This window comes from Bombus impatiens, unplaced genomic scaffold (assembly GCF_000188095.3).
Source record: "Bombus impatiens unplaced genomic scaffold, BIMP_2.2 scf_0549, whole genome shotgun sequence".
NCBI classification, from domain to species: Eukaryota; Metazoa; Arthropoda; class Insecta; order Hymenoptera; family Apidae; genus Bombus; species Bombus impatiens.
Window position 1 is genome coordinate 136102 of NT_176968.1, and position 13195 is coordinate 149296.

The 13195-nt window shown below is 41.1% G+C and overlaps 1 protein-coding gene across 8 annotated transcripts; it reads right to left on the minus strand.

Annotated features, from left to right (window-relative positions):
* Positions 1-774: 774 nt before the first annotated feature.
* On the minus strand, positions 775-11299 carry LOC100741981 (retinal guanylyl cyclase 2). Of its 8 annotated transcripts, none has more exons than XM_033322074.1 (23): positions 10998-11299; positions 10004-10152; positions 9508-9908; positions 9189-9352; positions 8897-9023; positions 8186-8338; positions 7537-7975; positions 7096-7412; positions 6759-6864; positions 6534-6636; positions 6266-6454; positions 6062-6142; positions 5785-5961; positions 5184-5343; positions 4945-5094; positions 4693-4864; positions 4458-4598; positions 4059-4251; positions 3718-3889; positions 3344-3614; positions 2845-2856; positions 1991-2550; positions 775-1911 (listed from the first exon to the last, which is right to left on the minus strand). In XM_033322074.1, the coding sequence occupies exons 3-23, from the start codon at positions 9779-9781 to the stop codon at positions 1610-1612; spliced, it is 4263 nt and encodes a 1420-aa protein (XP_033177965.1). In that variant the 5' UTR covers positions 9782-9908; positions 10004-10152; positions 10998-11299; the 3' UTR covers positions 775-1609. The 8 variants fall into 8 exon arrangements, with proteins under 8 accessions (XP_033177965.1, XP_033177966.1, XP_012243938.1 ...); XM_033322075.1 differs by having other exon boundaries at positions 10004-10165; XM_012388515.3 differs by lacking the exon at positions 10004-10152.
* Positions 11300-13195: the final 1896 nt, after the last annotated feature.

The following is a 13195-nucleotide window of genomic DNA, read 5'->3' on the forward strand; positions in this document are numbered from 1 at the left end:
AACGAACTTCTTCTCTTGCTGTACGGAAATGGTGCGAATACGCTTAGTTGCTTGCCAAATCACATGCAATTCCATTACAGTAATAAGGTATTTGTCTCGCGTGTTGTCTCGTTTCAGCAAGATTTTTAAGAACAATCTTAACGATAAGATTTCGCTTTGTTGGATTGTTCGCAGCATTATGCATCTTATGTAGAAACACGCAACGTTTCGTTCCAAGTCGTAATTAACTGTATTATTGATAAAAGAAAGGTTATTGATAAAAAGAAAGTGGGCAATTCGAACGACATCGATATTGTATTAATTACACCGGTGTACATTTAATATTTCTCGTTTTCTTCGTTCGAAATGAACGAGCCGAACACTCGAAACTTAAAGATGTACAGCGGAATAAAATTTTAGGAACAAAGTTTCGTCGATCTCGAAGGAAGTTTTTATCAAATAATCCGTGTGCAAAATGTAAGCGACAGCAGGTAGGTAACAGGTGTGCGTAGTACATGTTGTGTAGCTTTTACAGAGGCTCGTGGTACGCGTAGAATTTTCCATATCTGTGAATATATTTTAACGCGCAATATTTAAATGATGCTATAGAGCGAGTTTTTAAATGTGATTCTGTGGATTTCAGCAAGTAGGCAGATCAAATGTGATGCAACGATTCGTTTACGATTTTCAACCGAGCGCTATAAGACACTACCTTACAACGCTGAATCACCGTAAACCTATGCGACTCGTATGCGTTCACCTTTCTTCGAATAAGAAAATAGAAGGTATTGCGAGTCTTCTTCAATTTTTTTTTACAACGATATACGCACCGTTGCGTGTGCATTGCATTAAAATTTCGTTTCGTCAGTCGATCGTATCTGAACTGATACGATTATGTGCCTTGAATATTTTTCGTCGAGGCGCCCTGCTTGGCAAGTGACATCGTGATACGGTTCCCTGTCGCTCGATCGAACGTGCAAGTAAGTATTTACTTGCACTGGCATAAGGTGGGTTGCGCGTGTACAAACGCAATTCGCAGCGCAAGATTAAATTATTTATAACTTGGAAAAGAAGCCTCGTCGTTTTTACGCATCAACTTTCATCCACAACGGAATCGATCCTGTAATCAGCGTTCAACGTTTTTATAAACGTTCTGTATACTATTGGCGATTCGTATTCATTCTTAGGAAGCGAAACGACCGAGGAAATACGGATCGGAAGAAACGCAGAATTACAGAGTTTGTACATGTTTCCTATGCGAAGAACACAACGCGAAGCCTGCATATACACATACGCGTGTCTCTATGTAACGGAGATTGTCATCCGCGATAATGGGTATAAACTTTTCTCTATACTCGACGACCGTAATCAGCGATCGATCATAGATCAAACGTCGATCTATTATCAGTATCGTAAAATTGTAAGAAAGAATTCTAAGAGGACCGATACAATTTCTCATTTTCACGATGACCGACACGACTGTTCTTTTATCATTTTAAAAATGTAATATCGTTTATACAGCATATCCGATGACTCACGAATATTCGTGACGATTGTCATATTTTTTTGTGAGATTTTAGTCGCAGGTGCTCACTGATCGACATTTTGACCAACTAAAGTGGAACATTTATCAACGAAGCGTTAAAGACTCGACAGAGAGAGAAACGGATGCGGTTTGTCTGTAGTGATGAAGAAGAGGTGCCGGAGTAGATGGAACCTCTTCGATACGTTCCAAGTCGTTCGCTGCGCCCGCGCTGTTTTGTTTGTACAGTCTTGTTGGTGCCGTATTCGTGTTTTGTTGCTGTTGCTGATAATGATGGTGTTGAAGCTGCGGCTGATAATTGGCCGGTTCGGTAAAACCAAGGCAGGCGGTTTCATCGGGCCGATCCAGACTGAACTGCCTCTTCAAGAAACGACAACCTGTACTTCTTCCTAAGGGAATCGAATGGATGGTCAGTTGGATTGATAATTTCAGATCAAATAGAGAAAGCTGAGAAATATCAAGACTTGCCATAATGTTCGTTCGGAGACAGACATCTGTAATGATTGTATGGCGTGCTCAAGTCGTTCTCATCGATATAACCAGCTATTCTTCGATGTCTTGGCGGTCCCGGTCTATAAGGGACCGTAGCCGAGCTTGAAATCGACGTAAGGGAAGTGGTAGATGCGCCAAGAACGGCTGTTTCCGTACAAAATATAGCAGATGTTCCTAGAGCCGCTTGAGTATCGCTGGTAGTTTTGACGACGGTAGCTGGATTCGCGTCGTCGTTCTCTTTTTCGTCCGGTTTTGTCTTCGACGGTAAAACTGGCGCTGGTTTCGAGGAAGAACTTGAATCCTGAACTTGTTTATCGTGCACAGACACTGCAACTTTACACGTCTCTGCATTTTTATCGATATTTCTGGCTGTATCGACATCGTCGACGTTTACGTTGCGACATTCGTTATGGTTTTTGCGTTCGTCCTCCTCCTTTGTATCTTCGCAAGACAAAGCCATGGATATAGGCGTGCCGTCTGCCGATACGATGCTTTCTTCGTTCATCGAGCTCTCAAATATTAGACTCTCGTTCAGCCTTTGGCGTGGGAAATTGAAAATCATCAAATATCAAATTAGTCGTTAATTGGATTCTTATTTAGAGGGTGGAGGAAGGATCGCTTGTCCGTTATACTATCCGTATTCGAGGATACGTGCGCGTTTGTCATTAAACATCGATATTTTACATAGAAATCATTTTATCATACGTATATGTATGTTCGCGCATGTATCCACGCGATCGTTCCATTTGCACGTGTACCGTGTACGTGCGTAAAACGCAATTGATCGTTTCTTACGGTTGCATTATCGTATTTACCGATTTTTCACTTACCCATGGTTTTCCCTGAAGATGGCGGCAGAATGGCAACAGATAAAAGCATTAAAAATCTGAAAAGCAAACGGCTCCAATGAAGATCTACCAAATCAAAGTATACGATGCAGATGCAATGAACGTTAGCACACACTTAACGACGTTGAACATTCGAAGGAGAAAAGAAGGAGAAGAGAAAAGAAGGACAATCGACATTCGACCGTATCTTCTAATTCGTCGTACGTATAGTTTTGGATGCGACGATGTTCGATGAACGAGACGATCGAATCGATAGCGAAAAATGAAAGGGAAAGGCAAAGAGAAGACAGGGTAGTCAGATCGACTTATAGAGATCGGATCGATAGAATTATCTAGAAAGAAGTAAATGAGGTAAATAGGTAGGGAAACGAACGAAATATTTTCTTTTTCTACATTATGGACATAAATATATGCACGTACGTTGTATAGAAGTGGCTTTCAACAAAAGAAATAAAAGAACTGAACGAGTATAAAGGCTTACCCGAGCGTGGGTGGTTTTGGAAGTTCCTTATCGAAGCCTTGTTTCCCTAGTAACCAATAAGTAGGCATTTTTCCCTTGCCTTTAACTTCTGTCCGTCCACGGTATTCGATCTGATATCCACCCGCCTGAATCAGTCGATCTCTTGTCACTTGGCTGAGGTGGATACGCCATGGTGCACCGGTAGACTCCATCCTCGATGCGGTATTAACGGTATCACCGAAAAGGCAGTATCTTGGCATAGTCAGGCCAATAACACCGGCGCAACAGGGACCTACGTTTACGTAATCGAGATACGCCGTTAACGCAAAACGTACATATACGTATTAACGCAATAGGACGACGTATTCTATAACGTAGATGATACGACACTTAACCGGTATGAAGGCCAATTCGAAGTCTCAGTTGCGTATTTGGCAGATGTTTCAACTTGAATTTTCCGCTTTGGTGCAGTAAATCGAGGGCCATGGTAGCTATTTGAGAAGCATGGTCTGGTATTCTTACCGGACAGCCACCTACGACCATGTAAGCGTCTCCTATAGTTTCCACCTGTAACGGCGAAGAAAGAGAATGATTTTCTTTTCCATTGAACACGATCACAGATACGATCACGTATCGATATTCTCCGCGGAGATTTCTTATCATCGAATAAAAATCGATCACGCTTTTTCACTTATCGACCATGTACTGTGTCTATTGCGTCCTTGCATTCCATCACCTTATATACGGTATATGCGTTGATCGTGGCATCGAAGCAGGTATACAAGTCGTTCAAAAGATCGACTACTTGGAACGGGGTCGAGTGTGCAGAGATGGTCGTGAAGCCAACAATGTCCGAGAAATAGATTGTTACTTCACGGAATTCTTCAGGATCAACGGGCATGCCCAGCTTCAATTTCTCAGCAACAGAGCTAAAAGGTCATTGCGTGTTTGATACGCCGCCAATCTTAAAATATCAATAGGTAAATATAGGTACATCTATACGCCTATTGTTCGATTCTGTACCAAAGGAAGAAAGGTAGGGGGAAGAGAGAGAGAGAGAGAGAGAGAGAGAGAGAAGTAGGGTGGGTGGAAGCGAGGTGACGTGCGATGAAACACAAAAGATATCTCTATTTACCTGGGTAACATTCGATTCAATAGCTGTTCCGTTTTCTTCTTTTCCATGTCGAGTTGTTCGGTGCGCTCGCGTATTAGCTCTTCCAGATTGTTCGAATACTTTTCCAACATTTGAAACATCGTATCGACGATATTGACTTTTCTACAGATACAGATTAACTAGATGTGTGAAACGAACAACGATCTACAGTAGCGCTAAGAACGGCTAGGTATACAGAAACATAATAACCATTTACCTTCCATGATTAAGCTTCTTGAAGAGATCGTGAACATCGTTAAAATCGGGTCTCATGTCCGCTGCTTCTGCCCAACATTGACGCATGATATTTATCGCCTCCGGTGGTGCGGCACCTTTGCTTACGGACGGCCGAATCAGTGGCGGTGGTTTCATCACTTTCTCGATGATATCTGCATATAGGAAGGTATATATAAATTTCTATGGAGAAACTTGCACGGTCGGTACAAAGGATTTTCATTTCGTTAGTTACCTTCCGGGGACAAAGCGAGCATGCAAAATGGTTCTCCGCGGACTACCACTTCCTGCATAATAATACCAAAACTGTAAACATCTCCGGCTTGCGTTCCCTTCTTTCGAAGATTTGGTTGCCTTAATAGTTCGGGTGCCGTCCACAAAAGATCTAAACGCGAACGCGTTAGGAAAAACGTTATTCCGTCGTTCGAAATTTGCATTTCTTTTGTATAAAAAAACTAACGGGAATCGTCATACCCCTAGCGGTTTTTGCCGGAGGAACGATATTTTGTGCTTCGTGAAAAACAGGCAGTCCATAATCGGTTACCTTGAGAACCCAGCGAGCATCGATGACGCAATTTCGCGAAGTAAGATAACCGTGTACACGCACTGGTGTACCATGAAGATATCTCATGCCCTTTAAACAGAAATCAATAAATTTCAATTAAAAATCAATTTTTTCGTTACGTCATCAAGATAACGAAGCCTTGTATATTCTTATGACAAACGATTAGCGAAATAAATGTACGCGGAATATCGCCGTTACATCGTGCATCGTACATTATAAAGCGTTTCATCGTCGTACAATACTTCGCTATTCGAAAGTCCGCGTTTTAATTTTCGAGGAAACAGTTTCTTAATTATCTTACTAAATAGATCCTAATTCTAAGAAAGTAGCAAAATGAAAGATTTATTGTTATAATACTTTGTAAATGTGAATTTAAAAACCGTAACTATGCATTGTATGAAGGTTTCTTCAAGCGTTTAATAACGTGCTGATCTTGGAAGCATGTTGAGCGAACAGGGCGCCGTACGCAATGTACGCGATTAAAAAATTGCAAATGATTCTTTTATTTACCCGCACAAGATCGGTGAGGAACGACAATCTGAAGGACCAATCGAGCTTGATCTCGTCCTGCACCAGTACGTCTTCCAACGATCCTCTTGAACAATATTCGTAAACAAGGCACGGTCTTGTCGGTTCGTTCAAACATCCTATCAGAGGATTGAGATTCTCATGACGCAGACCATGAATCTACGATCGATAATAGAGAAAAAACGCGATTGTCAAACGCTTGTTATCTCATCTCGATGTTAATAGTCGGCGATATCGTCGAATGGCAGAATATTCTTACCATGGCCAATACATCCATAGTTTTGCTTTTCAGTTCAAACGTACCCTGAGTTGGTAGTTCTTTCAGTTGCACAAAGTCACCCTGCCATGAACGCGACATAACAGAAAATTGTATATTGCTTGCATGGTCCCGGACGGACAATTACAGGTATCTCTATCCATACGAATACGTATTCATTCGTTAATTTCATACGCGTATACTCACGTTGTATCTTGCACGAGGATCCTTCAAGAAATTATGACGCGTCAGATTTCCTGTGCTAGTTCGTAAACATGGTTTCAGGGAAGATACGCTACCTAGTTGAAGTAGATCTGGCTTTTCTACTTCGGGTCCACCAAACTCTTGCAGTTGTTGCAACCAACAGCATAACATTCTCTCGATACCCTCGTCCACCTACACACCTTGCCGTCAACTTTGTTCCTCGTGGGAAATTTTATATACATGAAATTCGCATTGCAGATTATCGACTTACCCTTCTGGAATCTACTTGAGGCACTTGAGGAAATACGAAATCCGACGTGGTTAAAATGATCTTGTACGTACCCTTGGACATTCTCTTCTTAAGCAACTTCTTTCTGAGTTTCAAAGGATATTTCGATTACCACATTGATGACATTTACACAAGATAAGTCGTGGTTACTCGGAAAATACCAAGGGAAATAGTACTTTAGATGTATATTATAGATCGATTCGTTACCTAATCAAGATTGCGACCGATATTGCGAACACAGTTAGTAAGAGCGACCCCAGGATGATGGTCACGATATGTGCGATACGCAATGCTGATTCGTCGGAAGTATTCTCTGTAAAAGTGGATATTTTAGAAAATTCATAGAAAAATTTCACCTAATCCGTGATCCAATTATCTTGGATATGGATACTTAGATTTAACGAAATTTAACGATACGTTGAGCCAACGTTTCCCGACAAATTCTAATTTTACACGCCGCTTTATGAACATCTCTTTTAATTTCAACGAAGGAACGTAGATACGAAGATAATATCAGTCGATTTGTTTTTTCTTACTTTCTTACCTGTACAATCGATAAAGGGAATCCCGTTGACATCGATGTTGCATCTCGGAAGATCAGTGTCGTTCATATTACGAAATGCCACCGCATTCGTCGATAACTTTCGAACAAACAATTTTTCACGTCCTTCCACGGTGATCATTATAGGTTTCCAGGCGTCAACACGCCAGTCCAGCATAACGTACGTGTAGATCTTGTTATTGAATGCATTTATACTAGAATTGTCGTTCATTAAGATATTAAGAGTTTCGTTCAAACGGTCCATCAACGTCGGTACCATATATCGTTCTACGCCCTCGAATACTTTTTCTACGTCATATCTGTAGAAGAACGCATACGCTTCCGGTTTATCATCCATCTTCAACAGGTTGTTATACATGTACACGCGTTATATAAATTACATAAGTAGAAGGTGGCAACAGTTTGAATAAAAGTTGACCGTACCTGTAATCGAGGGGTGTTATCGTGATCAATCTTTCTAGAAAAGTTGAGCTCAAGTTTCTTGGCGGGTGGAATCGGTTACTTGTTTTTGATTTATTCCATGGTCGTTGTCTGGTTTCTTGCTCTTCCGCTTCCTCCAACGTGTCTGCTACCGCTACGCTGTCATCGTAGTCGTCGAATGTCGTTTCATAGGACACGTTCAAGGCAGAGTCAGAGAGATTCAAGGGTGTTAGAGTCGCCAGCGAAACGTTGGACGTTGCTGAATCGAAATAAGAAATCGAAGTGTTTCCGGCTGGTAGAAAGAGGTCATCGTCTTCCGTATGAACAATCACGGTCATAGAGTCCCACATGGAATTAGAGGTTTGCTGTACGTTATCTATCTCGGAGAGGACACGAGTTATTAATCCGTCTTCGTCGGATGTGGGTAGACATAACACCGTAACTGCGTGCAATCGAAAATGAAATCGTGAATCGCATTTGAATCGCATTAACACGTTACGGTGTACACACGGATAGCGATATATGTATGTATAAGCATTTAAAAAAGCGTTTTAAAAGGCGTCGAGGTAAGTTGGACGAACCAACAAAAGCCAAAGCAATTCGATCGAAAGTTGAAACGTACGAAAGAAAAGAGTACAAAAGTGATGCTCACCTCTGCGAGAAACCTTGTAAACGGTGCGAAGAATTTTTCGAATTTGTTCGAAAGAAGCTCGCCGTGGTAATACCGCGCGTCGTCGTACTACAGCTCCGATACTTTGCAAAGAGTTCAACAATGCTCTTTCGAGACTCATCCATGGCTCGTGATCTGTAACATCGTGTACGTATATTTACACGCCCGTAATTTCATACTCGTCCGTAGGCGAGCTCGAGAAGAATATCATCTGCGGCGTTGTATAAACGCGCTACGATTTATCCAAAACGCTAACGCGATACACGCGATACGTATACGATACGAGATACGTTTCCGCAAACAAGATATACAGGCTAGTTCTTTCCCGAGTGTATCGCCTATATGCATCGTCCGCGTCGATCATCCTTCGATCTATCGAAAAGTATCAGCAGCGATCGAGATTCTCGGGATACCTTAAGTATCTGCCGAGAATCGTCGTGCGAACGATTTAACGATGAACTATTTCGAAGGAAAAACAGTTGAGTCGCAAGCCATCTGACTTCTTCCAGACTTTTCATTCTCGCGGTGAGTGGAATGCGATGCGATAAAGAAAATTTGATGTTGAACTTCAAGGTTAAGGTCGATCGCGCGGCTGCTTTTTTCGCAGATCTCCGTCGATTCGGAAGTGTAAAGTAACGCTACGACGATTATACGATATTACCGACGAAAGGAAAAACAGAAATGAAAATTTACCTGTTCCTATTATCGCTACGGTTTTCCATTGTAAGTGTATCAGCATCTCCGCGAGGGCTTTCGCTATCATAGGTAACGACGGCGACAGCCTAACGATCGATGAAACTTGCCTTTCCTCCGAGTCTTTCTGAAACGATTACCGTGATTGCGTACGTATATATCGGTCGGAACGTTTGTACGACGTACTTACGATTAGGTTCAAGTTACTTGCTTACGTGCATAGAACGTTGGGAACGAAAGAATCGGAACGAAGAGGGCGTATGTGCTACTGTTTGGTGTTTAATTCGCTTACCAAAGGACAAGTCCATGTGAACAACGGCATGTTCCAGAGATGCGCGAGTTTAACGGTAACTTCGCACATAGGTGAGTCGAGAGCGGCTACGAGAGCTTTTGCTCTTCTTTCACCAAGTACACGTAACAGAGCGTCGAGACCCCAAGTTTTCGTTTCGCACGACACTAGGGAGCAGAGAAAAAGGTTGGATCCCTTCGATTCCGTTACGATAGACACGGAAATGTAGCGGTGTATTACTTATGTATGCGTGACAAGGACGGATACAGCGTGACGAAGAATTTACGAATAGAAGGATGCTGCGTATTAGCGAGATACTCACGCGATAAGGGTATAACGGTGATCTGCACGTCGAAATTAAATCGATCGAAATAGTCTTGAATATCCGTGGCCATATCGCTGGTATTCGTCTCGCTGTTGCAATCTTCTCTTAAGAAGAGCATTACTTCCGCTTTGCTATCGTTGTAATTCTCGTCGATCGTATCCGACAAATAAGGAACGCATGGAACTTGTTCACCATTCAAAGAAAACAAACATCCGGGCAGGATCATGATCGAGATCCACGACCAAAGCCGGCGAAAAGAGTTCCCGGCCATGGGCCTGTAACCACCCTGTTTACCGTTTTCGCCCCGTAGCTTACTCGCTGCTCGCTTTTTTCCTCAGCAGCTAACCTATTGACCCGTATCTATTTGTCTCCGTATTCGCCTTCTTTTCGTATCTTCGCTGTGTACGGGATAAAACGATCGTTTAGATCCGGAAACCGAAAAATCTGGAGCCGCCCCACCAACGGATCGTACGACGTATCGTCAGCTACGTACCGTTATACTCTCTTATTATCGTAGCCCTACGTTTAACAGACTTTAACAAAGAGAGATCGAGACCGAAAGAGACAATTTTTCTTCTGTTCTTCTAATTTTCTTTTCTCGACTGGCCTCACGGTAAAATGCCAATGTCCTTTGAATTTCAACTGCAACAACCTCCTAATCGTATAAGCGACATTCTCTTTCACTTTTGCCCCTTTTTCCTCTTTCCATTTACTTTTTTCTTTTGTCGAAACGACGCGTTGGCGATGAAAACGCAAAATACATACATCGATCATTGGTACGGAATTCCTCCATTTCCTTCAAATTACACGGATAACTTTATTTATTCGTTTATTTATGGCGAATTATCGGAAAACGCGCGGAAATATCGGTATCGGTGTCTGCAGCGTCCACAGAATGTGGTAAGCGGCGACAACTAGAGCGTGCACGATCTTTTCGTAAAAAAAGGTGAATCCTTTAATCACGGTAGATCAATTTGCTGTAAACACATTTTCCGCTACATTTAATGCTCAACGACGTTGAAAATATTTGCAAACAATAGCCCACGGTTGCTGTCACTCGTTCCCTATAATTATCAATGTATAATAATCGCAGGGTTGCAGCAGCTTTGAAAGAGGAGCAATCCTGTTCCAATCCGTACCAATGATTTCGAGAAATCGAACGTCCAATTCTACCTGATAGAATATTTATATGTCGCACAGCCTGACGTATTATTTTCTCATCGACAAACGATAATCGCATTACAATATTCGAGTATCAACGATCGAATTAATTGGTATATTCGATCAAAGAGAATAACCGCGTTTCCATCCGAAGTGAAATTTATCGAAGAACGGAAAGCAGCAAGTTTAACGGAAAATTAGATTTTTTAACGAAATTAAAACGGCCGATAGATAAATCGTCGATATTTGAAAAGAGGAAGCATGTATCGATACGTTGATAGGCTCGGTTAAGTATACAAAGTGTATCGTTCGGAATTTCATCTTACCGTTTCTCTTTCCGCGACGAGGAACAACGGTGAAACAGTTCTCTTTTTTTCTGTTTGCGTATATACCAGAAGGGGATGCGCGAGTCTAGAAATATTTTAAAAATACGCATATCGCGAACAACCAGCAACGAAGTTACTTTATTATATTTCAAAATTCGGTTTGACTTTCTGTCGCGCACAGACGAATAAAACGCGTGTCTCAAATGTAATCTGTAATTCGTCCCGTCCGAGTAGAAATCTCAAACGTTTCAGACGGACCGAACGCCTCGGCGTCCGGTATTGAACTAAGTCGAGTTTCACCCTTCTACACATGCCCGAAGTGACGTTATCACGAGGTAACGAGAACGTTCCGTCCCGGGAAACGAATCCAGCTAGCGGACGCGCGAGCCCGCACCATTCCCAGTATCAGTCGCGCGCCCCGTACACGTTTCGATCCGTGTCATCGTTACGCGAAAGGCTAGCTAACCTTCCGAATTTGTCATGGAACACGAGTGAAACTGTCCTTGGCCCACGCGATATCTATCACAGTCGCTGTCATCCAAAATACACGTACACTACGCCTGAATCTTTTAGCTTCATGCTGTTGGAGATATTTAGGGTAATCGTGTCGAAGGAGAACGCTGCACGAATGCGTACGGTCAAACTGTAAAATTTGTTTTCTGAAATTGATCGACGAATCGACGGTCCAACAGAATCCATCGGTAATAGGATGCGAGAAGTCTGGAAAGACGCGAAATATGCAATATGAATATCGAATAAGATAATTACTTTATATTCTATTTCCTTACCAGTTAACTACTTTGCTTCGATTTTTCTTAATATCGCCAGTTTAATTTGATCGATTTGCTATCGCTTTGATCGTAAAAGCTCTTAGTAGTTTGACTAAAACACCTTGCGGCATTAAAATGAGGACGAAAATGGAGTTTCGCAGCTTTACCACTGAACGATAATTTATCTACAGCGATCGAATCATTAATTTATCTTCACGGTATTTCCAAATGTGATATAAAACTAATAAATTACTCATGTAGGGTGAGATCTTAAATGGCAGCTTAAAAATATGTACTTTAGCGAAAGAAACTTCTATTGAAACTTTCTATTGTTTTCCTTATCGACACCTATATTTACAAGCTGCGTACACATCACAACATCGTTTATTCTCATATTTATACGTATTAGTCAATTGTAAACTTTCCCCTATTTATAATAATTATTTTGTTTCTTTAGCATTTTAAACCATTATTTAATAATTTACTGTCTGCTTCTATAGATCAAATGCGTTTTCAAGAGGCCATCTTTGAGATTTTCAACTTTCAAATGCATATTCAAGACGTAAATCTGATCAAAATTCTGGACCGATTTTATAATCGATGTAATTTTGTTGGTAGTGGTACTTATTCTCATAACTGGAATTTCACATCGCTTCTCCGAATTTTTGAGAACTGTTAAATTTAGTGTCATTTTAATTATTTTGCAATTTCATTTTTTAGTTTGTGTGCTTTTTAGTAGTTTTTCTATAAACAAAACGTAAAAAGCAATTTATTTCCAATATTTAGTGAAACTTCCAAGCATTTTGTATATTTTCTTTATACTTACCCTCTGCTGGTACGAGTGCACATTTTCCATTCCGCCCCGAATACGCTTATTTCTTAGCATCTGAGAAGAAATGTGCATATAGTCCAGCCTTTGGTCGCTAGGGGACCTTCGTTTTATTGTGCATTTTGTGGCTGACATTTTTAACACTGCATCGGCGATTTCCATACCCCCCTTTTGGGAAAAATTCAATCCTAATCCTTCCAAACGCTTTTTGATGGGTTATGTTTGGATTTTTCGACTTCTAAATTCTGCTGTGTTGCGTTTGGAATTTTTGGCCTCCAGACGAGAGAACTCGAATCCTAATCCTTGGAAACGCACGTGAGAACTGAATAATCCAAACCTGACAAACATTAAACCATTCGTACGTTTTCATCATAGATAGAAGTACCAGTAAACTGATACTAGTTCCGTATTTTAAAAAATGATGATACAACGATTACTATCTCTTATACAATTGATTACAAATATAGATTATAGGATATTATCTATCACATACATATCCATATATTATTTGTTTTCACAAATAAGATATTCGCTTTGTTTATAACATCATCGCTCAATACCAAAGTTTTTGTACATTTCTTACAGTGAAGTTTTGAACG